A 26,886-nucleotide genomic window follows, 5' to 3' on the forward strand; every position below is an offset into this window, starting at 1 on the left:
TTCTCCAAACTTTCTGCTCACTACCCCATTCTAACAATGTTTTCTCAGCCTTTTTTCATTTGTCTCTCAACTTTTAATTTCTCTTGTTGCCTGGCTACTAGCTCCCAAATAGCTAAAGCTTCAAATTGTGCTGCTCTCGGAGGGGCCTTTAATTCATAAAGTACTCTTTTCAAATTCTCTACAATTCTCATATTAAAACTCCCATGAGCAGGAAAAGCTAAGCTCCCTTCCTTCTCTGTTATTGTGCACCATTGTTTTTAACCAAATTCATGCTGATGGACCTTTCTCTTCAATTATTATGTATGGAGGTGTACCTTCCGGTGGGGCAATTTGTCCTATTCTAACTGGAATAAAAGCATCTCATCTTATTGCACTTTTTAACGCTTCAAATAATTTCATTTTTACCTTTAATAGGGCATAAACTATGAATTAAATCCAAAACAGGAAGTGTTTCACTCCCAAAAATCCTTTTCGCTTGCTAATCTTAACCAATAGATGTTCACGGCTGTCCACCAATCTGTTCACATCTCCGTTTACCAACCGACCAATCCCAACACGGACCCAGTGACTCACACAGTGGCTGACAAAGCCTTGCGTCTCATCCTTCAGACTCAGTTCATACAGAAAAACTAAAAGCAAAATATTGTGAGCACAAAAAAAAAAAACAACAAACCAACTTGTCTGCTTACTACAGGCAGGGCTCAATCACTTTGGAAGCTGTTTGAAAATTTTGACTGTGGCCTTTTGCTAAATCAGCTACTCTTCTGGCTATGGCTTTCTCTCATGCGTAAGTACAATTCGACCTCCAAATTTCACTCATGACTAATACCAGATCCTCCTTGTGTACTCAGGAATCACCTAGTGTCTGTCAAACTAGCACTCAACACACATACTAGGAATACAACTATACCAACTGCAGACAAGTTAACAACAAGTGTCTCATACACTTATACAATACTCCGGAGTCTTAGACCTCGCAGGGTCCATTACAACAACAATCATGTTGTCAATTTTTGGGCACGAAGCGCCACATTAACCTGAAGTTCGACAGCTTCTGTACTTTCACTATTGGAGTACGCAAATTCCCTACTCAACTACGTTGGAGTACGCAAACTCCCTACTTCACTCATACATCACAATTTACCTGTGATTTGCCAAAGCACTGCAAGCGCACACCCTACTCAAAACCCAAACAATACTGGGAAAATACCAAATCTAATCTAAACAAGCATTGGCAAAACCAAATAACCAAAAACCAGGATGATTTCTCTCCTTTTAAGACAAAACCACATCTAAACAAGTATTGGCAAAACCAAATCTCTCTAAATCAGGGCGAAACCATCCTCTGCTCCCAGATTTTGTGGGCATGTGACCTTCTAATATTAGGCTAAGGTGACACGTAACAGAGCAGTGACATCTACTACCCTCAAAGGTCGACTTGAATCTTTTGACTCAGACAGGACTAATGAGATTATCAAATCAAACAATGAGAAGACAATCAAAATATGCAATGAGGATTCAGTGATTCATACACACCATGACCTATGTGGTCATGAACACCACGCTAATTTAGTAAAGTTTTACATTTATTGCCCTTATATTAACAATGCTAATGTCACGCAAATGATGCACAAAACCAAATGGTAGCATAAAACACTCCAAAATAATTATACAGAATAACAACAGAATTGAGAAATAACAACACGTTTCATTATTTGTGCAGTTGAATCAATCATAATCAGTTATAAACCATCAGATCAAATATTGGGTCAGACATCCTATCTACCAAACTCTATTTCGAAAAGCGTGTGTGGGAGGGCTTTGTCACATGCAAAAATTAAAAATAAGACAACAATTAATTTGGAAAAATCTAGCTATGGCACTAACAAAAATGAGGTTGGGTTTCTAACGGAAAAAACCTGCAAAGGAAAAACAAATGCACCTTGGTTATACCTTTCCTAAATGAGACTGCAACCAGCAGATTCTTTATCAGCGGAGCACAGGAGCAGCAGGCCTTCAGCGGTCAGCATCAAGAACATAGAAAAGGGCTACAGTTCAGTAATGTTGGGCTTAAGGTATCTGAGCTGTTAGAATCATAAGTAGCTAGACAAGAGCTGAATAGCGGAACTGAATGAACAGAAGCTAAACAGAATCTAAACTAAACTGAACTACATTTGCAATATAGCTGTGACCCTTTCTATGGACATTTTTCTTGTACCTTTCTCTATTTGATGTCCCAAATACTTTACTTTTTTTCTTTTACAATACTATAATTTTGTTAGAGTCACTTTATGGCCCTTTTCACCCAAACGATTCAATAAGGCAATAGTATCTTGCTTGCATGCTTCTTGTGTCTTTCAAGCAACCATTAAGTCATCAATGTACTGAACCATTGGAGATTGGAAAGGCATTTCCAATAATTCCAATTTTTTTCAACACTTGATTAAATATTGATGGGGATTCTGAAAATACTTGTGGAATTCTACACCTGGAATACACATGATTGCAGAATTTGAAGCAAAAGAGAAACTGACTATCCTCGTGTAAAGGCACTAAGAAAAATGTTTGAGACAAGTCCACTACTGTGAACCTTTCTGTGTCACATAGAATTTGGAACAAAATCACAGCTTGATTAGGTACCACTGGACAACATTTGACCAGTATGTCATTAATTTTTGTCAAATCCTGAACTATGTGAAAATTCCCACTAGGTTTTCACAAACCCATAATAGGTGAGTTACATGGGCTGCTCAGCACTTTTTTGCTAAACCCCTTGCTCAACAAAATCCCCAATTACAGAAGTAACTCCTTCAATTACGTCTGGTGCCATGTGATGTTGGGGAGTCTTCAGAAAAACTGCATTAGGTTTAACTGTGACTTAGACTAGTTCCACTCCTTTAATTAGACCAATTTCTTTTCCAGAAAGAGCCCACAGTTTTAGAATAACTGTATCTTGTAGATCACTTGGCAAGTCCAGTACTGTAAATACAGGAAAAAGAGTAACCAAAAGGAATTCTTCATTAATTAGATTACAGTTGATTGGTATGCATAATTCCTCATTGTCACTATTTGTTTGAATGCCAATTCCATCATTTGTGCAAGTAATTGAACATCTTAATTATCACAACAAGTCTCTTCCCAATAGGCATTCTGGACTTGAGGCACTTCAAAAGTAACAATTTTAACAGGAATTGGTTCAGTAATCAGATTTGACAGGTCTTGATTCGCTACTCCTACAACCTGAACTGTTCTCCCAGAAAGTGGCACATTGGGAATGTCTGCAGTTCTGACAGAAGAGCGGGTAGCTCCTGTGTCAAACAAGTATGAAACTTCATGACCCATAACTGTTCCATTTACATAGGGACCATTCTGATCCACCTCTAATGAAGCTGCTAGCACATGTTCTTCTTCATCTGAACTCTCACTCACAATTTCATCACTAAGTTCATCCTCATTGTGTAAGGGATACTGCGTTATCAACTGATTATTTTGATTTAACATTTGATCCCTGTTCTACAGTGGAACTACTGCCTGGTGCTGTGCCATTGGAGCTTGAGGAATTTGCATTTGCTGTTGCTGTGGCATAATTTGCATCTGCTGTTGTGGTACCTGAAAACATGGCATTTGCTGTTGGGGAATCTGCAATTATGGAATCTGCGTTTGATTACTCATATTCTGAACATTCACATTAGGATTCCGATTTCTTGGTCCTCTCAAATTTGGAAAAAGATTAAGATTATGTTCATTCATCTATACAACACCTTCCTGCACCATTAAAGGACAATTACGTTTCCAATGATCAAGACCTTGCAGGTGTGACAAGGTAACATTTTCTTCATTGCCTGCATATCACCTGTATAAACATTAGTGTTCAAATCAACATGGTTTCCATTTCCACCACATCCTGTTTCTCTTGCCTGTCCCTGATCCTGAATCTCTTCCATGTTTTCCTGTTGTTGAGAAATTCCCTGCATCCCTTATTGTGCTGTTCTAATCTGCATCACCTTCACTTTTCTTTCGATATTTTCTGCTTCATGTCAATTTCGTCACTGCAATGTTTAGCAAACTGTCAGCAAATCAAATGATGCTTAAGCTTGTTACCAATTTCAGGTCTCAACCCTTGCACAAACCTGAACACAAAATGAATCATCTTTGAGCTCAATTGTCTCTGTACCACTGCAATGCTTAAATACCTGCAACAACCTTTCATAATATGCATGTATTGACTCATTTGCTTTCTGACCTGTCCTATCAATTCTCTGCCAATCAATAATTTAGGGAAATTCTCATTTTCAACAATTCAATCACTTTGTAATAGCTTTTCTTACTTCATGGGGGCGGTGCACCTGTAACTGGATCTTGTGGAGGCTCTCTTGTTGGCCAGTCAACACTCCTTTTGCATTCAGTCCATAAATCAGCTGGGACCACTATTTCTAAAAGAGTATTTAAATCCTCCCACAAACATTTTGCAAGCTTCATAGATCTGTCTGTCTGCTGATACCATTCCACTGGTTTCTCTCGCAGTCTCAGGTAACCATTTGTGAATGATAAAATGTCACTCCTGCTCCAAGGGACATGCACATAATTCCCTCCAGGAATTTCTCTCATTGGCAATATTTTCACTGGACCATCAGTCTGCTGTCAGTCTGTCAGTAGAGTTCAAAGTCGCAGACTCTCTTTTCTTCTGCTCTATTTTTTTTACCCATCCTCCTTACATTTGTCTAATGCTCCCATGTTTGAATACTTTAGATTAATTCTATAATGTGAATTTTCATTCTAGGTGATCTCATGTTTGCAATATCTTTTGAATCAAATTCTAATCTGTAACTCCTCTTTAATGGTTTGGATTTCTCAATATCTACTATATATTTTCATGCAAGTTATAATAATTTCTGATGTGCCAATCCTGCTCTGCTTGTGACACCTTTGCACATGTAATGTAACTCATCTTCCTTATATGAGTCAATTCCATTTAATTCAAGTGTTCCCTTAATCATTTCATTTAATTCTAATTTTTGTCTTGCAAAATTCAATCTTCTTTCCCCTTCAGCAACTGTGCATTGCTGATGCTCCCCTCACTTTCTCCACCCATTCTGTTAATTGCTGAGCTGTCAAGCACTATAAAGAAACATTATTATTCACATTAGGTACACATTGTGGAGGCATGGCGGCCCCATCACTCTCTGAGGTGACATTAGAACCGGATTTTTTATAGACAAAGGCCCTCATTATGAACACAGCGGTCGAAACTGCCATGTTCATGCTGGCGGTCAATCCACTGACCGCCAGCGTCTCCGGATCCCCGCCGGCCGTATAATGTATATTCCTGTGGGCCGGCAGGCGGAAGCATTGTTTCCGCCCGCCGGCCCACAGGAATGCCTGGCCGGGACATTGACGGCGGCTCCATGCCTTTGTGCGGCAAGGGCACTGCACAGGGGCCCCTGCACTGCCCATGCCAAGTGCATGGGCAGTTCAGGGCCCCCCAGGGGTGCCCCAGTGCACCCCTTCTGCCAGCCTAAAGGGCTGGAGGCTGAGGAATCATTATCCGACAGGGCAGCACTGCTGCCCTGTCGGATAATGATTCTGACCGCTACCAGGCTGCCTGACAGAGGCAGCCTGGCGGTGAGCGAGGGCCACCGATGGCGGCCCTCATGGTGTTCATAATGTGGCGGTGTGGCCCGCCATGCCGGCTGGCGGGTTTACCCGCCACCGCTGGCCACACCGCCAAGTTCAAAATGACCACCAAAATTTTGTGAAATCACAGGACATGTTACATCAATAAGTGGTCCTGTTTTGTCAAAGATCTGATTTGTTGGAGACATAACTCCAGCAGTAGCTTGGGTTTCTCCATGTCTGCATTTGATTTAAAATGATTCTGCATATTGATCTCAATATTTCCTTGAGCATATAATGGAACTACTGGACCAGTAGTGACAGGAATTGTTAATGCTTCTGGACCTGATGAAATATTCTGACTACTCGAGTAAATTATTCCAGAACTCTGACCTGTAAATACCGAGGAACTCAGTTGCAATATTGTTACTGGAGTATACATTGGTACTGTCTGAGCTTGACTAACAACTTTCTCAGGAGTTACTGAATTAGGTGTAGGCTCCACCTGAATCATCATTGGCTTCTGAATAATCTGTGGTGTCACCGGTACTATAATACTCGGTGCAGAACTAACAACAGGAACTATAGAACAGACTACAGGCTCAGCTACAGTCTGAATCATAGGAGACTGAGTTACAGTAATAGCAGGGACATTAGTTAGGGCCTGTACCTGACTCTGTGTTACCACAACTGAAGGTGCACTTGGACTAGCTCTACCAGCATCTTGATTTCCCTCTTCTGCTGCACATGGGGGAGGACGATTTCTCAATAATTGTGTTATAAATTCATCATCTGAATCACTATCATAAGTCAATGATCTTTTAGCTTCATCTCACCTCAACTCAGTTACCTCAGCATTCTTTTTCTAGTTCTTTGGTCTGATACTGTCACCTTTTTCTTATGAAAATGCAGGAAACATTCCAATACCTTGTAAGGTTTCTGTTCTCCAAACTTTCTGCTCACTACCCCATTCTAACAATGTTTTCTCAGCCTTTTTTCATTTGTCTCTCAACTTTTAATTTCTCTTGTTGCCTGGCTACTAGCTCCCAAATAGCTAAAGCTTCAAATTGTGCTGCTCTCGGAGGGGCCTTTAATTCATAAAGTACTCTTTTCAAATTCTCTACAATTCTCATATTAAAACTCCCATGAGCAGGAAAAGCTAAGCTCCCTTCCTTCTCTGTTATTGTGCACCATTGTTTTTAACCAAATTCATGCTGATGGACCTTTCTCTTCAATTATTATGTATGGAGGTGTACCTTCCGGTGGGGCAATTTGTCCTATTCTAACTGGAATAAAAGCATCTCATCTTATTGCACTTTTTAACGCTTCGAATAATTTCATTTTTACCTTTAATAGGGCATAAACTATGAATTAAATCCAAAACAGGAAGTGTTTCACTCACAAAATCCTTTTCGCTTGCTAATCTTAACCAATAGATGTTCACGGCTGTCCACCAATCTGTTCACATCTCCATTTACCAACCGACCAATCCCAACACGGACCCAGTGACTCACACAGTGGCTGACAAAGCCTTGCGTCTCATCCTTCAGACTCAGTTCATACAGAAAAACTAACAGCAAAATATTGTGAGCACAAAAAAAAAATCAACAAACCAACTTGTCTGCTTACTACAGACAGGGCTCAATCACTTTGGAAGCTGTTTGAAAATTTTGACTGTGGCCTTTTGCTAAATCAGCTACTCTTCTGGCTATGGCTTTCTCTCATGCGTAAGTACAATTCGACCTCCAAATTTCACTCATGACTAATACCAGATCCTCCTTGTGTACTCAGGAATCACCTAGTGTCTGTCAAACTAGCACTCAACACACATACTAGGAATACAACTATACCAACTGCAGACATGTTAACAACAAGTGTCTCATACACTTATACAATACTCCGGAGTCTTAGACCTCGCAGGGTCCATTACAACAACAATCATGTTGTCAATTTTTGGGCACGAAGCGCCACATTAACCTGAAGTTCGACAGCTTCTGTACTTTCACTATTGGAGTACGCAAATTCCCTACTCAACTACGTTGGAGTACGCAAACTCCCTACTTCACTCATACATCACAATTTACCTGTGATTTGCCAAAGCACTGCAAGCGCACACCCTACTCAAAACCCAAACAATACTGGGAAAATACCAAATCTAATCTAAACAAGCATTGGCAAAACCAAATAACCAAAAACCAGGATGATTTCTCTCCTTTTAAGACAAAACCACATCTAAACAAGTATTGGCAAAACCAAATCTCTCTAAATCAGGGCGAAACCATCCTCTGCTCCCAGATTTTGTGGGCATGTGACCTTCTAATATTAGGCTAAGGTGACACGTAACAGAGCAGTGACATCTACTACCCTCAGAGGTCGACTTGAATCTTTTGACTCAGACAGGACTAATGAGATTATCAAATCAAACAATGAGAAGACAATCAAAATATGCAATGAGGATTCAGTGATTCATACACACCATGACCTATGTGGTCATGAACACCACGCTAATTTAGTAAAGTTTTACATTTATTGCCCTTATATTAACAATGCTAATGTCACGCAAATGATGCACAAAACCAAATGGTAGCATAAAACACTCCAAAATAATTATACAGAATAACAACAGAATTGAGAAATAACAACACGTTTCATTATTTGTGCAGTTGAATCAATCATAATCAGTTATAAACCATCAGATCAAATATTGGGTCAGACATCCTATCTACCAAACTCTATTTCGAAAAGCGTGTGTGGGAGGGCTTTGTCACATGCAAAAATTAAAAATAAGACAACAATTAATTTGGAAAAATCTAGCTATGGCACTAACAAAAATGAGGTTGGGTTTCTAACGGAAAAAACCTGCAAAGGAAAAACAAATGCACCTTGGTTATACCTTTCCTAAATGAGACTGCAACCAGCAGATTCTTTATCAGCGGAGCACAGGAGCAGCAGGCCTTCAGCGGTCAGCATCAAGAACATAGAAAAGGGCTACAGTTCAGTAATGTTGGGCTTAAGGTATCTGAGCTGTTAGAATCATAAGTAGCTAGACAAGAGCTGAATAGCGGAACTGAATGAACAGAAGCTAAACAGAATCTAAACTAAACTGAACTACATCACCTAAAACTTTGCTACATTAAAGTCCCAAAAGTTACTGGCAACGCTTCTATCGGACAAGACTATGAGGTGTGATAGTACGCCGCCAATTAGATTTCGTTCCTTTTCCATTTGTATCTTTCCTCATTCCTTCTTCAAAATAGTCTCATGTTCACGCTCCTATCCGGACAACAGTTTGCTCAAAAATATAACTTTGTAAAACAGCAGCACAGGCGTTTAGCTAATGTTGCTTCCTTCCAGAACCTTAAGGCCATTGTTAAAACTTGCAATATTTATCACAAGGAAGTACAGTAATTAAATGTGGGCCTTTTTACTAATGCTAATACATGAAGAATAAAACATTTCTAATAATTTCAAACCATTAGTTTTGTAATACGTTAATATTAATCATTTTCTGTCAGTACATGCAGTGATAATTCATCAAAATACATTTTCATAGACATTTATTATTTCACATAGAAATCATGGTGGCGGACACCATGTCAACCACATTTTAAACATGCTTGTTTTAAACTCTTTTAGTACATGTTATGTGTTACATTTTGGTTACTCTTTTTTTTTAATAATGTTTGCTCTCTAACAGTGTCAAGTCGGGCCTCTTTATAACAGTCTTCTGTTTGATTTCTCCCCCAGGTGTCGCAACGGAGGCCCTGCTGGAAGATGGGAGTTGCAGGTAAGTCCTGGGGGCAGAAGGAGGTTATATCACAATCTCTTCCATCAAATTTGCATGCCCCAGTAGCCCTAACCTCCATATTGTTAAAGTTACTTGAGTGCTACTGTTGCATGTATCCTTTAATGGAAAAAGGGCAGCAACACTCAAAGCATGTTCATTAGTCATAACACACGAGTATGGGCCAGAGGCTGGAAAACAGATTATGCCCAAGAAGAGCCAAAATAATCAAGCTGCCACTGAAAGGAGAAAAATCTTCAGAGATGATACATTAAGCATGGAAGCATTATCACCCCTTCATGTTAAGAGAGAATTTAACAGTGCCCTACTCCTCCTTGGAAGGCCACATCAGCTGGTCCAGTAGTCTGAAGAACCGCTTGTAAAATAAGTACTACAAATGAAGTTCAGAAAAGCTCCATACATATCTGTCTTTTAGAACTCTGTAGTATTCATCACTAGGCAAACAGAGAGGATTTCACTGCAGGCAAAATACTTTACTTTTTTCACAATGATTCGTTCAGTGACCAACCCCTGAGTAAATGGCATCATACAAAGCTACTTCAAGACAGTATGTGGAACGTCCAGCCAACTTTAGGTTATGTCTCCATCCCTTTGCAAGCAGGCATAAAGAGATATACACTAAAGAAGAGTGCTCAGGAACAGCTCACAAAAGGAGGCGCCCTCTGGTACACAGTTAGGAAATGGCCTAATGTGTTTACTCCCAGGACGTCCTGGCTCAGAAGTGTCCGGAAAGACAATCAACCTCAAAGCTGGTAACATTTTAGTCATAACAATCCATTCCAATATGGATACACTCCAGCATATTATGCAACTTGACCTGAAAGGAGAGTCCAAGGGGGTTATTACAACTTTGGAGGAGGTGTTAATCCGTCCCAAATGTGACGGATATACCAGCAGCCGTATTACGAGTTCCATAGGATATAATGGACTCGTAATACGGCTGGTGGTATATCCGTCACTTTACCGTCACTTTTGGGACGGATTAACACCTCCTCCAAAGTTGTAATAACCCCCCAAGTCTTTTTTGAAGGGTTGGAGGATGTCTGCTTCCACATTACCATCTGAGTCAGGTTCTGTTTCAGAGTTTTAATCTGCAAAATCGATGTTTCCAATTTCAAGTCTTATTCTATGTGTGGATCTTAGAACTGAAGGTACTTACAAAGGCAGTCAGGCTCCTAAGGGAGGATCTAGTACAATAATGAAATCACAGCGCATTCACACTTGGAGGATTGGATGGTACACTTGCATGAGGAATTCAAGTTTGCTGCGACAGAGGTCTAGAGTATCCTGAAGTCACATGTGTTCCTAATCATCAGGAAGAGGTTTCATCTGGTTCCCTGCCTGGATCTCGATTCAATGTATTGCTGTCAGCTTCATCATGGATCCGTCAGCAGAAGTCCTACTGATATGCAGAGCAACAAAGCTTCATTAAACACCTGTTTCAGCTTTGACTTGTAAATTCCACTACTGATCTTGAATGGCTCATGCTGCAAAGAGGGAAGGTAGCTGCTGAGTGGGTGGTCAAAATGGAATCACAGAAACCGGGGAAGCTGTTCACCTGAAACCAAAGTGACCTGCTCTTTAATCTCGTCTGCTGTTTTCTGGGTAGATAATCTCTGTGGCATCTGTAGTACAGAGGCTTGTGGCGATGTTTCTTCGGTGTCTCAATTTGGTGTAATTAAAGCATGTCACTTTTACTAAAAAAAAAAAACACTGGGCTGGACAATGAATTCTTATGCTTTTTATTTGACAGCTTGATTTCAAGCCTCTAACCTCAAACACCCACCCACCCCTGGGCACACTACCTCCCTTTTGACTGATCACCTCCGCTACCCTGAGAGTAAAATGCAGACAGAGGGGGTCATTCCGACCTCGGCGGTCTTTTCAATAGACCGCCGAGGGGCCGCCGTACGGAATACCGCCAGTGCTGGCGGTCTTCCGCATGGGCCATTCTGACTGTTGGCAGCGCTCCGCCCGTTTCCGGACGAAGAGCCGCCAACAGCCATACTGGTGGCAGGCGGGGAAGTGGAGGTAGCTCCACCTCCACCGCCACGCCAACAGAACACCGCCCAGCGAATCACGACCTGTGATTCGCTGTGGCGGTGTTCTGTTGGCGTCGCGGTGTCGGCGGAGCTGCCCGTTCCCTCCCGGAGGATCACCAGGAACAGGTAAGGTGATCGTCCGCTAGGGAAGGGGGGTGGGGGGGTGTTGTGAGTTGTGTGCATGCATGGGGGTGTGCGTGTGTGTATATTGAGGGGGCGTGTGAATGCGTGCATGAATGCGGGGGGTGTGTGTATGTGCATGGATGCGTGCATGAATGGGGGGGGTGTGTATGTGCATGGATGCGTGCATGAATGCGGGGGGTGTGTGTATGTGCATGGATGCGTGCATGAATGCGGGGGGTGTGTGTATGTGCATGAATGTGTGCATGAATGCGGGGGGGTGTGTATGTGCATGAATGCGTGCCTGTATGTGTGTATGTGTGTGTATATGTTGGGTATCGGGTGGGGGACGGGGGTCCTGCAACCTTTTGGGGGTGGCAGGGGTGGTGGGGGGGGTAGGGGAGGGAGTCGGGGTGGGGGTTGGGGGATGGGGGAGACCCCTATCAGTGCCAGGGAAGGGATTCCCTGGCACTGATAGTGCTTACCGCCATGGATTGAATGGCGGTCCCCAACCGCATGAAATCCATGGCGGTGAGCCGGGGTCAGGCGGGTTGGAATGCCGCCGGCGGTATGTGACGACCGCCGGGCTGGAGACCGAGGTCTCCAGCCCGGCGGTCGTTACCGCCGTGGCGGTCGGAACGGTGAAGCGGCGGCTGACCATGGCGGTAACCGCCATGGTCAGAATACATGAAAAAAGACCGCCAGCCTGTTGGCGGTCTTACCGCCGCTTCACCGCCGACCGCCAGGGTCAGAATGACCCCCTTAGTGTTCTTAGCCCATTTTGCAACCTCATAGTAGGATGGACCCCAAGACACAAGCGGCAAACGACCTCAACCACCATGGTTACAGCATCTGCTTGCTTTGTGACCCCATAAACAGGGTATGAAAAGCAACATTTACCACTGTCGAGCCTTCATCAGAACTTGAAAAACATAAAATAAATCATGTCACTCCAAAAAATGATTTGCCTAAAAGAAATAAAAAAACATCAGCCCAGTCACTCGAAATACGTTCATAGTATATCTGTATATAAATCATCCAATTGATTAGACAATAATCAAAACATATAACTTGATAGTGTGACACAAGTTTATAAATATATGTAGAAAAACATCTGCAAAGCAGTTGTCACACAATCCAAAAGATTTTTTTTTTTTAAAGAATACGATAAACGTTAACTGTTTTAAACTCTCCTTACTTTTTATTACGTGCACCACATATGGATGCTACATAAACCTTTCCACAACCATTTACGGCTTGCTTGCTTTTACTCCTTTGGGATAATTTCTAATATTGAGGAAGGCTGTGAGAGGAATAACTAAGAACCGAAACATATGTCAACTCAGCCATTGGTTCCAAACGTTTTTCAATGACACTATGGCGCCACCTTTTTTGCGTCGCCTTAGCCCCACCTAACAACACCATGGTTGCGCCGTATTTACAATACAGTACACCATTATCGTTTGGAGAATAGTGTCAAAAATATTTACGCTATTGTGGCACTTTGCTGCATTTTGATGCTAGTGTAGCAAAGCACAGGGCGGCCTATTGATTAAAATGGGTGTGTAATTTTAACGCCTGCTCTGAGCAGGCATTAAAAATGATGGAAAACATGGCGCAATCAAATGTTGTGAATTTCACTGCGCCATTTCTTTGGGCCTCCCTGCATCAGAATGCCCCCTTTGTATACATTATGCCTGGCACAGCCATAATGTGGAGCAAGTGTTTACAAAGTGGCACAATGCGAGCATTGTGGCACTTTCTAAATACGGCGTCGGAGAAAAGCCTCCTTAAAACCGCCAAAGCGTAAAAAATAAATGACGCTAGGGCTGCGCAAGGTGGCGCTAGGAGCTTGTAAATATGCCCCATGTATGTTTTCATTCAGTGGCCTGTACTGATTCTGTAACCCACAGTAGATTGCACAACTTTTTCTTATTTTTTCATAGCTTTGAAGGTAACACAATTAGAGGTGCCATATACCCCCCACCAACTGATTTCTGTCGTCTTCATGACAAATGGCACATGCTAGGCTGCCATTTCAGATCCAGCTGAACTAAGGTACACATAATAAAATTCCATCACAAGCCTCGAAATGGATGTACACACAAAAAAAAATGGTACACGAGAAGCACTGATGTGTAACAAAACTTTGATGAAGACATTTTTCGACTGTAATAAACAATACAATTTCTACTTAGTTGAATAATCAGTACAGCCTTTGCGTTCTTTATTTTCAAATTTTTGTCTCTCTAGAATTATTTGTATGGAATAGTTTACATCTTTCAAAAATTACGATTTAGTTTATAAGACAGGCATGTGGTTACACCAGTTATTAAATTGTAAGCAATGTTCCCATGCTGCCTCCCCGATTCACCCGCATCTTCTGGCGAAAATGGCAACAAACCATGATATGCTGGGGCGTGGCCAAGATGGCGGCCGGAGCGGACGCTTCGTAGAGAGCTCCGCTCGCAGCCCATTAACTATTCGGCAATTATCCGGCCCTGTGGGGTCCAGGCGCCCGCTGGAAGCACGCGGTGTCGCCCCTGAGACGGAGGGGGGCTTGAGGACGATCGGAAGAAGGAGGATCGCCCGCGGGGGAGTGGATTAATCGGACGGTTCTGAGGGTAGGCGTGGCCTTCTGAGCGGCCTCCTACACAGTGGCGGGACGTGGCCGAGCGTTGGAGGCTGCCGCCTGTGGGGCAGAGAGGATGACGCTGACCGAGCTCTGATCGGGGTCGCGAGGGTCCAGCTGTAACAGAGGCGGCTCCTGCCCGCGAGTGCTGTGGGTTCAGTGCTGCCCACTGGAGATCGGGCCGGCCGACCCCCGAGCGCGCATGGCGGCCGCGCCTTGTCGGCGGCATACACTATGCTGCAGAGAGATTGCAGCGCTGCATTGCTGAATCGGCGGGCGGCCCGCTTCGTAGAGGGGGTGCGCTCCTGGAGCACGTCGGACGGCCGGGCAGGCCAGACACTCGAGTGCTCGGTCGGAGCACCAACACGAATGCCAGCAAAGGAGCCCTCTCTGGGGCTCCTGGATGTACGTCCCCCCAGCCAAAAGCACAGGAACAGCATTGGCGCGCAGTGAGGGACCTCACCCCCCCCTTGATTTGACACTGTGCCCACAGCATAGTGTGGATGGTCCACAGTCATCTCTCTGTGAATACAACACAGGTGCAGCGCAAAGAGAGACATTAAGAGCCTGCATATGTGGCTACACGGCTGGCTGTGAGAATAATCACTCCCTCTCTACGTCCAGGTGCTTCTCAGTTGCATAGTGCTCTTGTTACAGCCCTCCTTGACATCACTCAATACAGAGAGCCGTCTATTGGGACAGTCTAAGCTGGGCACAGGAGTAAAGGATCTTGGGATCATCCTAGGTCGGCCTGATTCGGTGAGGCTTGGCCTGGTATAAGGTTGCACGCTAACACATTGCCTGTCGCAGTGCCCGACAAGGAGCTGAACTTCAGTGTGGAATCAGGGCGGCGTGTGGATTCGCAGATGACTGATATCGCATGTGATCATGGTTAAGCCAAAATCATCTAAGGCGCAGCTCAGTGCCAAACGAGATGCCCCACCTCCTGCGGGGGTCACAGATGACCAGACCGGCACCCTACACCGGGTGTCTGAAACATTGCGCACTCACTCAGCACAGTTCGACAAACTACTGCAGGCGGTGTTGGACACTAAAACTTTGTTATAAGTGAGAATTGATTCAGTGGCATTGGAGGTAAACCTCCTCAGAACGGACCATCGTAAACTGGTGGATAGAGTCACCCTTACTGAATCAGTGCTTAGTATAGCCCAACCTGACATTGTCGAAATCAAACCCCAAATACAACAAATGGAGGCCGAGACCTCCCAACTGCAATGCAGGGCAGAAGACACAAAAGGCTGTTCGCAATGGAACAACGTTAGATTTCTGGGCTTCCCGGAAAGGGTGGAGACACCTAACGCTGAAGCGTTTTTGGAAAGATGGCTGAAAGACACAGTGTTGATGCATAATGCGCCCTCATCGCTGGTGGTAGAACGGGCCGACCAGATACCGGGTGGGCCACCGCGTCCGGGGGCTTCCCCCCCCGACCGCTGATTGCACGCTTCCTCAATTATCGCGACAGGGACCAGATACTTCAATGCTTCAAAACTTTAAGCCCCATCTGAATGGAAAACACTGGTATTACGGCCTATCTGGACTACACTGGCGAGGTACAGCGTAAACGAGCCTTGTTTACGAATGTGAAACAACTGCTGTGCGACAAAGACATCACTTACTCACTTTTGTTCCCGGCTTGACTCCGAGTGGTGGGCGGGGAGAGGACCCTAATCTTCCCGACCTCGGAGGATGCCTGGACGTGGCTGCATGCCAAGGGCCTGGTGGACCCAATAAAGGAGGACAGTGGGTGGGAGGGTGGCTCATCCCCCGTCCCCGGAGAAAAAAAAGGGCTGGAGCCGGGGCTGAGGCACGCCGTCAAGATCGCAAGCTGCAGATGGCCAAGCACAAGCCCTGAAAGAGGCCAATGTGTTCGTGACGGCGCAAACCTCGACTCGACATGAGGCTAGAACCACTGACTCAAGCTTGCCACAGAGTCGCTCCAACCCTCCCTCATCTTCGTTGATATTCGGCCTGGAACTTACCCCACGCGCAGCTGACGATATTTAAAGTTACATACAACTGTACTCATGGAGCGATTAAGCTGGGAACTGCACGGAATAGCGGAGTGTCATGGTGTGCATACGGACTGGCGCGTGCCTGCATTCGCGCTCGCTGGCCGGGGTTCCCAGCCCTGGGGGGCATGCATTTTGGAATGTAAGTGCGGGCCTTAGGGGCCGCATCACTTGAACTTGGTCTGGTCGTGAGGCTCCACGTGAGCGGCAGAGCGCCTAGGACCGCGCAGGAAGACAGAACATCCAAAATGGGCTGCGAGCCGTGATCCACACATCTTCCTCAACTGCGCCTCCCCACACCCGCATGGGTCTCCGAAAGGAACTAGTTTGGACAAGTGTCCTTGATGGCACCGGTTGTGCCAAAGCGTTATTGGTTGTTTTGGGTTCCGTACGTTTTTTCTTTTTCATTATTCCTTTTATAATCACAGATTCTTTTCATGCTCGCTGGGTGGGTTGGGTGGAGGGTGGGGGGTGCTGGGAGGTGGGGAGGGTGGGGATGTGGACACCTGAGAGACTTCCACTCTGGAACTGTTACATGGCGGCGCATGCAGTGCCGCGTTCCTTCACACTCAAGCCGTTATGAGTACATATAATATTTTAAAATGGAATGTGCGGGGCATGGCTGGCGCCTCTAAGAGCTGCAGGATATATGCATACCTCAAACGCCATAAGATACATATAGCTATATTGCAGGAGACGCACCTCACAGCAGGAGACTTGAGTAGTCTCAGCAGGAGGTGGTCTGGTTGGTATATGGTACTAAGACATTGCCATTTGCAAGGGGGTGCTGATATGGATTGCTCCCGGAGTCCCTTACACTGTGGTGCACGATAAAATTGACAAAGAGGTTAGATATGTCCAATTGGAGGGGGCACTGGATGGGAGACAACTAGTTCCATGGGGCTTTACGCACCTAATACTAAACAGGGAGATTTCCTCTTATCCACCTCCTCACGACTTATACGAGACCCCTCGCTACCCAGCATTTGGGGCGGGGACTTTAACTGTGTTCCAAACATAGATATGGACAGATCTCACCCACCACTTGCAGGCGCCTCCAGTAGAAGAATCTCCCAGGTGCTGCAGTCTTGGATGCTAGAGAGGAGACTCAATGATGTGTGGGGGGGTTTACACCCCCTGGATAGGTAATACTCCTTCTTCTCTCCGGTCCATTGCCTCCACACCCGAATAGATTTACTGCTCAGTTCTTACGGGCTGACTCATAATTTTACCGGGGCCTCATACCTAGCAAAAACTATATCCGATCACTGTCCTTTGAGAGCCTCTATTCAGTGGGGTAGAGCACCCACACGTGTCCCCTCCTGGCGCCTACAACCGACTCTACTACTTGATCCCAAGTTTCGCACAGAACTAGCGGAGCATATTGATTCCTACTTTACACTAAATGAGAAGAGGGCATCCTCACGGGCAATTGAGTGGGAAGCGCACAAAGTGGTGGTAAGGGGTTTATGCGTGTCAATGGCAGGAGGGGTACGACGCACATTAGCACGCGATTTACAAAAGACTGAGGTGGAGCTTCGTGAGGTGAAATGTGGGGTGGCGTCGGGCGCTGTGGATCGGGGAAGTTAGGTGAGTTACGAGGGAACTGGGCCGAGGTTGATTCGCGCTTGAGACAGTTTGACTACCGCCACTATGTAGCTCAGATGCATTCTGAGGGGGACCTCTCTAGCAGGCTATTAGCCTGACTAATAAGAGGTGAACAACAGCATACCTCCATAGGTGCCATCCGATTAGAATCTGGGGATATAGTTAATACACAGTTAGAAATTAATGAGGCTTTCAAACAATACTATAGTGCTTTGTATATGGCACGTCCCCCTCCATCTCCAAGGCAATTGGAGGACTTTTTCGAGGCGCTTCATTTGACCTGCCTCACTGCTCTACAGGTGCTGGGACTGGTGAAACCTATAGAAATGGAAGAGATTCAGCAGGCTCTGCGCCAACTATCCCACAATACAGCTCCCGGAAGTGATGGCCTGCCAGCTGAGTACTACCGGGCTTTTTCTGCACAGACGCTTAAACCATATATGGAAATGTTAAAAGAGGCTTTTAGTGAGGGTCGGCTCCTGGTGTCACAAAGTGAGGCGATGATAGTGGTCCTCCATAATAAGGGTCGCGATCCCCTAGACGTCCGGGCGTATCTCCCCTTATCACTGCTGAATTCAGATTGTAAATTATTGGGGAAAGTGCTGGCGAAGAGCCTTCTCCCGCTAATGTCATCTCTGGTTCACTCGGATCAATCAGGTTTCATACCTGGCCGCAACACCTTCATAAATATTCGGTGCCTACTGAGGCTCATGGCGGAGACCCCGGAGCTAGGCTACAGTCGGATATCGGTTTCTTTGGACATAGAAAAAGCTTTCGATACTCTAGGCTCGCCCTTCTTAATGGAGACACTGAGTAGCGTGGGTTTTGGCAATATATTTATGCGTAGGATAACTGGATTATACTCTGACCCGAAAGCAAGAGTTAAGACAGACGGGGTCATCTCAGACGGGTTTACCGTTGACAGGGGCATGAGACAGGGCTGTCCTCTTTTGCTGATACTGTTTGCATTGGCAATTGAACCATTGGCAGCGCGGCTGCGGAGTATGGCTCCAAATTGGGGCTTATTGGATGGGGACGAGTATCGGATTGTCTTTCTATATGCTGACGACGCACTAATATACTTACGTAATCACCCTGAATCCCTCCCGGATTTACTGAGTTTGTTGGATTCATTTGGAGACCTATCTGGTCTGCGAGTGAACTGGACGAAGTCCTGTTTATTCCCGATGCGATTGGTGCCGGGGCCTCATCGAACCACAGCCTCGACTTATGCTTTGCCTGGTGCTTTACTAATTTCAAATACCTAGGGATACATATATACCATGGCATCACAGACCTTAGAGAGGGGAATCTGGGTCGAGCGATCAGGTCCATTAGAGGCTCCCTACCTTTCTGGTGTTCCCTCCCGCTGTCCCCGTTGGGGAGAGTGGCGATCGCAAAGATGATTATTCTCCCACGGTTATTATATCATTTCTCTGCCCCGCCAGTGGCACTTCCTCGGGCTTTCTTTGGGACCCTGTCCAGCCTGCTGACCGACCTGGTGTGGGGCAAAGGACGTCGACCGGTGGCGCTGACCAAGATTAGCTTGCCACTAGCGCAGGGTGGATTGGGTGCCCCGCACTACGTGCTGTATTATGCAGCGGCGCAGATACACTGGATTTGGCGCTGGCTGCAGGACCCCCTCGGCTCAGAGGCTCGGACGGTGAATGCCTCCCTGGGCCACATGAATGTGTTGCGATGGCTCCTAGATCAGGATGGACCACCGCGTCTGTGCAATATCATGATGAACGCGGCTCGTGGAACTTGCGCCGTTATGTATTGAAGGGAAATCGGGCCCCATCATATTCACCTAGGATTCCCCTGCTGGCCATCCCGGACATAGGGAAGGTAGCTGGACAACACAGATTGGCTATTTGGCCCACGAAAGGCATACAAACAATAGGCAACATTTTTGAGGAGGGACACTTCCTGACATTTGAAGCGTTGGCGAGCGCTCATGATCTGGGACACGGTTGGTTCATACCATACGGCGTGTTACACCAGCTGGTACGTGGCACATGGGGAAGCGGGGAATACGAACCAACGACGGCCCCCATTGTACATGAAGTATTAGCTGGTGCGGGCACACAGTTTAACATATCCTGGATATATGAAACACTGCTGTCCTGTCCTGAGGAGGTACAGATACAGGCGAAGGCTCGGTGGGACGCGGTTCTGTCCGCGCCACTGACACAGCGAGCATGGATCACAGCACTCACCTTGACACACAAAGTCTCACGTAATTCTCAATTCTGTTACACGCAATTCAATTATTTACACCAAACTTACTTATCCCCACACCGGCTCAAACGTATGTTCCCACAAGTTACCCCAGAATGCCCAAGATGTGGGGATCCAGATGCCACTTTTTTTCATATGATGTGGGATTGTCCCCCGGTGTTGCATGCATGGCACGATATTACCTCATTGACGGCTGAATGGTTGGGACTATCACTATCCCCTACACCCGAATCCTGTTTACTGGGGATCCTCTTGAGATGCATAGGGGGAAAACAGGTGCACCCGTACGTTGACTTAGCGTTTGTATTATTTAAACGCCTCCTGGTGATGCAGAGGAAGGCACCGAGCGTGCCAGACACTCACCGCTGGTCAAGTGAACTGTTGCACTGGGCTAGAGCAGAGGCGCAGGTACTGCACTCCCTCCGTGATAGAGGGGTGATTGTCAAGGGGGCGGACACATGGGATTCCTTTATTATTCAGCTGGAGAACAAAGACAACACTCGTCCACCTTGAAGTCGCAGCAATGATGTCCTCATATGCACGCACTCGCACGAGGCAGTTAATATGGGGCTTACAAGGCAGAGGCTGGAAATGTTTAAACTGCTGCCTCAGTATCATGCAGAATTGCCCCTACACTCTGTGCGGTGTGACCCAGAGCAACCGACACAAACATGTACCCCCCCACGGCCCTGTTCACGGAGCGGAGCCTAAATTCCACACAAGCATCTGGGATCTCACCCGCCTTGCTGGCCACTGAGGCCGAGCCTTTTCTGGGTCCCCCCGGCCCTCCCCCCGATGGGCCACCACCCTCTCCTTACCGCCTCCCCCCGGCTCCCTCATGGGTTCCCTCACGAGCAGTCCTATATCACCTTGTTTGTTCTTTATTTCTTCTCTTTGCTTTTAATTTTCAAATCTTTGATAACAGTTATTCCGTTTATATTAAGTGGGTTAATCCATGTTGATGTACTGTCACAAGTAGTGATGTTGTACCCGGTCGCATATCCGGATTGTTGTGTGAAAACTTAATAAACAGATTTAAAAAAAAAATGATATGCCTTTGTAAATCTCCATTACAGGCAATTTATGAATCAATACCCTTTCTAATTAAGGTAAAACGTACTCAGACTCCATTGTGCAAATTTGACTAGCACAGCTAGTTAGCAAGTGTGGTCCAAAATGTCAGAACAAAACATGTTGGCAGCTGAAAACGTCATCTGGGAATTTTAGCCGGAATAGTAGGGAAACATTTTAAATTTCAGATTGCCTAGCTGGCAGAAATGATTTTTTATCGGAAGTGGAAAATCAACATCATTTGGCGGTAAATAATGACGATTTTTGATATTGATGCAAAGAATGAAACGGACCGTTCCTTACCTTATGCTGCTGCTCCGGGCTCTCTTCTAATGACTCCTGGGCATTGGCGACATTAGTTGTTGCAGAATTGTTGGCCGAGTGAGATATCGTGTTCACTGCACTGAGGACTGTTACTCTGCAACTTGAATTAGGCTTTTCCACATTCGATTGTTCCAGGCACGAATGTGGTGAGAAGATTAGTTGATTGCTGTCTTTCTTCAGTTCTGCTGTGCAGGACAGGTTTCTGGCCAGGCAACACCACGTCATGCGCATCTCTGTGTTCAGAGAAGGAAAATTGATATTGGCTTCCGTGGAACACTTGCCAGAGTAGAAGCTTTTACCTTGCTGAATAGTGACCAAGTGGGAAACAGGTGCCCCAACAGGACGGCAGGGCTCAAGGGCATTTTCTGTTGGGATCTTGGTATGTCCACTTGAACTGTCTGGATCTAGAGGGCGGTCCCTGATGCTGCCTGCACATAAGGTATAAGGGTTACATCTACCCACTGGCTCTTCCTGCTTGTCTTCTGATGGCTTTCCTGAACACAAGTAAGGTGATGCCAAATTTAGGCAGTTTGCTCTAAGGAGACAGTGGGTTAGTTCATACTTTTTTTCGTGATCCGGTGGTAACAAAAATGTTCCTTTGTCAAGTGATCTGCATGGGAAAGTCTGATTGCTTTTCACCACTGGTTGGTCGGTGTTTGTTTTGGAACATTCCTTCACACATTCTGTTTTCCCGGACCCTCCATGCTGTAAGCATGTCACTTTGCTCTTGTCTCGGTATGAGCTGCTTTTGCAGTAACTGCTGTATGCCATGCAGGTAATGATGCTCATGGCCAATGAAGTGCTTGGAAAACCAGTTAGGAAAGTTTCCCTCTCATCTATAGGCTGTACAATCACCGACTGCTCGGTGTGCTTTGGTGGAAACACAGATGACGGGGGCAGCTTGATTGACCCGTTCTTGATATTCAACGAGGACCCAGTGACTGCGACTGAAAGAGCCTGACTAACTTTTCCCTCTTCTCTTCCTGTTGTACACAAAAATTCTACTGCAGGTAGTTTAAGTAGATATTTTGGAGAAAATGCACATTGTTGAAGAGCGGTCGACTGTATCACACCTTGCTGAGGGCTGAATGGTGGGCAAACAAGAGCTTGCAAGTTATGCTCTCTCCCAACAGTGCAGGCTGAGTGTTTCAGTTCAGAAGGTGTCTGATGCTTTTCCAAAATTGAGCTCTGTTCTACTGCAACCTCGGAATGCTGAGATACCAGATGTGATGTTGAAATCAACCTACCTGCTCCATCAAAAGAGCCCTTAGTATTCTTTGAAACTGGTGAATCACTGAGTTGGCTGTGTGTCTTCTCACAGGCTAAGCCATCGACACACCGAGTGATGCCATTAAAGTTTTCCTTAGTCTCTTCACGGTAATGTGAAAGTTCCAATGGGCTCAAAATAGCATACAACCGTGCCTCTGCAACTGTGTCAATAGACTCCCCAACCTTTGCGCTACTTGCACTAGAATGGGTGTTTAGCTGATTTTGTTGTCCCAAATCGTCAACTTTTACCTTCTTCCTCTCCGACGGTAGCTTCCCACCTTCTTTGAGGGGCTCAACACTGCTTCTTCCACCATATTCACTTTCCTCTAGTCTACAAATCGTTTGTACACATTGGCTAAAAGCTTTATGGCTGGTGTCTCCTTTACTAGATGTTCTGCTTCCATGGTCTAGTCCAGTAATAGATTGTGCATTCAAACCTGCAAGACTGGAGTGTTGTACATTAGGGTGCAGTTGAGTTATAGTTCCTGGCGTTGTCAAGTTTGTCATTGATTGTCTTCTTACCTGCTGAGGCTGTGGCGACTTTGGTCTGCCAATGTTTAGGGTGAGAGCACCAACATTCAAGCTTTCACTGAAGCCTGGTGAGGCTCGGCAGCTTTGCCCTTGGATTGAGACAGTTTTGTTCCATCTTGCCTTGTGAGCTGGATCAAGACGTGGAGAGATCATCGAAAGGTTCCTGAAGCTGCCCTGGCCAGTCCATTGCGAAGTCTCCCTCACGTTTTGAGTACAGTTGTCTGGTTGCTCAGCCGTCTGTGAACTTCCCAAAGAAGATGTGGCAGGGGCTTTGGGATGAGCCTGTGACCTAAATCCACCCTGGCTGCCCTCCACTTGCAACTGTGAAACAAGACTTGCTAGGTCATTTAGGTGACTTTCCTTATCATCTCTCCTCTTTTTAGCTTTTTCCTGGTTATTTTTCTGGTACATTTTTTTGAACGTTTCGTCCCCATACATTTGCCACTTTTCCTGCGAAAACATCTTCAGTTTCTTCCGACTGTTTTTCTTACTGATTGAAGGGCACTGGGTGGCAGATCCCTCTTTATTAGTCCTATCTTCTATGCAGTCTTCAGCTGGTGAGTAGTCAGTAGCTCGATTTGATGGCAGATGATCCACTGCACTTTGCCTGACCAGTGCACGAGGGTGACTGTTGTGGGAATCCAATAAACTTGTAGCAAACTGACCACGGTGCAGCAAACTTGGGAAGCTTACATCGATGGGCTTGTTTTGCAGAAAATTGAACTTTGAGTTACCCATTTGCTCTCGTACATTTCTTATACTTTCCACAAATGGCAGAGAGTTACTCCGTGTCACTGGCACACAATCAATTGTCGTAGAGAACTGGGTAGGTACTGAATGAAAAAAGAGAGGCTTGCTTTTTTCTAAGGGGTTAAAGGTAGACTTGGCAGAGCAGAGTGAGTAGTTGTTCTTCCTGTTACTGCCAAGAGGCTTGATGTCAAAGTGAAATGAATCCTTGTACGTGTAGGGCATAGGTAAGTCAATGCTACCTTGTTTGGACAATACTGTTTTACGAGGCCTCACATTGTCGAGTTGTGTGTTGTCCACCACAGCTTTGTTCTGAGAGATCAGTTTTGAGATGTGCTCTTCCAGTTGTTTCTTCTCCAGTGGGAAGCTGGATGTTTTCTCAGAGTGTTGCATCTGTGGCAGGTTGAGGCCTGTGTCCTCAGGACCGCTGTCATTTTGCTCTTGCTCCTCAGCCTCACTGTTCTGCTCGCAAAGACTGTGCAGCGGGCTGGATGGCCAGGTCTGCTGATCCATGCTGTCTGAGTGAGAAAGATACCCTGAGTCTGTGCTTTCACATTTCTTGAGTTTGCGCTCTGAAGCTGGACATTCCAATGGCTTCTCAGAAGATGTTACTTGTTGGCTTTGCAACTGAACCTGTCTACTAACAGTGGAGAATCTTTGTTCCTGTAGCATTTTTTTAACATAATGAGTTGGTGTAGTCTGCATGCTCTGGGGGTCTACTGAAGGCTCTCTGGGGTTGATGTTGTCCAAACAAGCAGTTGTGCCCTTGGCCTTTGGGTTTGCCAGTGCAACCTGTGTGCACTCTGGAACCAGAGATGCATCTGCTGTGGATAATGTGCCTTCGATATTATTTTCTATCTCTGGACGTATATCGTCAATGTGCGAGTCTTTGCTTGGTTCAAGATGATCAACGTTTTCATTGAGATGGGTGAGTCTTTCATTAAGATAGCTCCCTCTTTCACTAAATTGGCTCATTTTTTCAGTAACATGCCCACTGCTCTGTGTAAGATGTTGCTCTCCCCCAACTTCCAACACCTTCGCGCCCTCTTCAAGGATGCTGCTGTCTGACTCTGAAGACAGCCTGGCGTTGTTGACGTGTGTCTGCGTTCTCCTGTGCTTGTACAGATTGCTCTGTGTTTTGAAAGCAATTCCACAGGTGGTGCATGGGAAGGGTCTCTCTCCCGTATGGGAGCGGATGTGTTTCTCAAGCACACTCGGTTTGAAGCAATCTCGGCCACAGTGTTTACAAATGTACTTTCCGGCATTTTTACATTTCCCAGGGCTTCCAACGCTGGAACCTGAACAGCCAGGAGATAAAATCGGCAAAGTTCCTACGATGTTCAAGGTCAGGGTCTGTGTTTGTTGTTTCTGGATTAGCGCTGAAGCCAAATCAATTTTCTCCGAATGCACAATGGGATTTAGAATCATGGGCTTGCTACAGCTGTCAACACTGAAATCTTTGCCCCCTGTCGCATGCTGCTCTGACGGCTGAAAGAGGTGGTAGAGAGGAACAGGCACTGCATTCAGGTACAATTTCTGGGACTCAAACCCAGAAGCTTGACAAGGATTCGATAAACCCTGGGTGATGGGACTTTGTATGTAGGAGAGGACATCTGACTGACAGGAGACTTGTTGGGTGACGAAAGCATAGATTGGTGGCTCCATTTCAAAGTCTGATCATCTTCAGGCACATGCTTAGTTATCTGCAAGAAATAAGCGGGCCGGTCATTCAAGGAAAACATTCCTTACTACACACACACAGGCACGCACACACACACGTGCTCCAGATTTGTCCAATGTTTGTCTCATCAGCTTGACAAGTCACCACAAATGACAGACAGTGGTTTAAAAAAGGACACTAAAGTGATTGCTGTGGCATCAATAGATTGTTTTGTGCATTATGAATTATTTGAATTGCTTTTGATTATATTACATTAACCACTGCTGTACCTGACCTCTGCGTAATCAAGGAACTCAAAATGCACCTGCTGAATTTAGGAACTTTAGCAGCTTTATTGTGATACTTTGTTGCCTGATCACTGGGATACTGAGTTGCCCGATCAATGTTTTTGCTATACACTGCTATGCAGAATACTAGAGTTTTGCTCAATGGTCTGACATATATTTTTGGAATAGTCCTCTAACATACACAAGCAAAGAGGTGGACAGAAGATAATGCACTCAAGGCCCATTAAGCCTTCCCTTTGCGTTAATCATTCATGTCAACAAGACCATGTAGGACCATTTCTTCCATGCACATTTGTATGTTTTTGCATTATCTGTTGCCATTAATTGAATTGCATGATAGCATTTATGAGGTGCACACTACTTCAGATGAGGTCTCTTGTATGTAATGTCAAGCTGTTGGGGTTTCTTTTAATTGAGGCACTTCACACACTGAAAATATATATCTTAGATTTACGTGTGAGCTTCTCATTCCTCAGCCTCATGGAGTGATTGAAAGTTGTAGTCTCCTGATTAAAACAATTCACTTGTTGTGCCTTGCTTATTTTCAGCATTTTTTGACAAGCATAGGAAACATGGATTCCAAGGGCCATGGTTCATAGTAGTGGAAAATATGTGGTGGTATTTGCTTCACCCAATTAATAGCTTTAGCCTGTATTGGGCTTGTAGAACATGTGGTAACTTGGTAAATATCTCAAATATCTCAAATACTGAGTTTTCCGAGTCATTGTGGGGCATAAAATGTGAAATCTGGGCTCACTGCAGAAGTGTGTTTTGCCAGTTTTTCTTCTGTTTTCCCCTGATAAATTTCACCAGTTTTTTCTGCCAGGGAAAAAGTGAAGAAGAGCAATGTTTATGCACAACTCAGAATTCTGATCCCTGTTCGAA

At 45.3% G+C, this 26,886-nt stretch overlaps 1 protein-coding gene across 1 annotated transcript in view; it reads right to left on the bottom strand.

Moving 5' to 3' along the window:
* The window catches only part of ZNF831 (zinc finger protein 831), a 413,436-nt gene that overhangs the window by 342,893 nt on the left and 43,657 nt on the right, over positions 1 to 26,886 (bottom strand). Inside the window, exon 2 of the mRNA XM_069243423.1 lies at positions 21,466 to 25,736. Coding sequence (XP_069099524.1) covers positions 21,466 to 25,698 — 4,233 coding nt within the window. The 5' untranslated portion in view covers positions 25,699 to 25,736. The remainder of the gene's footprint in view (positions 1 to 21,465; positions 25,737 to 26,886) is intronic.

Source organism: Pleurodeles waltl, chromosome 7 (genome assembly GCF_031143425.1).
Source record: "Pleurodeles waltl isolate 20211129_DDA chromosome 7, aPleWal1.hap1.20221129, whole genome shotgun sequence".
NCBI classification, from domain to species: Eukaryota; Metazoa; Chordata; class Amphibia; order Caudata; family Salamandridae; genus Pleurodeles; species Pleurodeles waltl.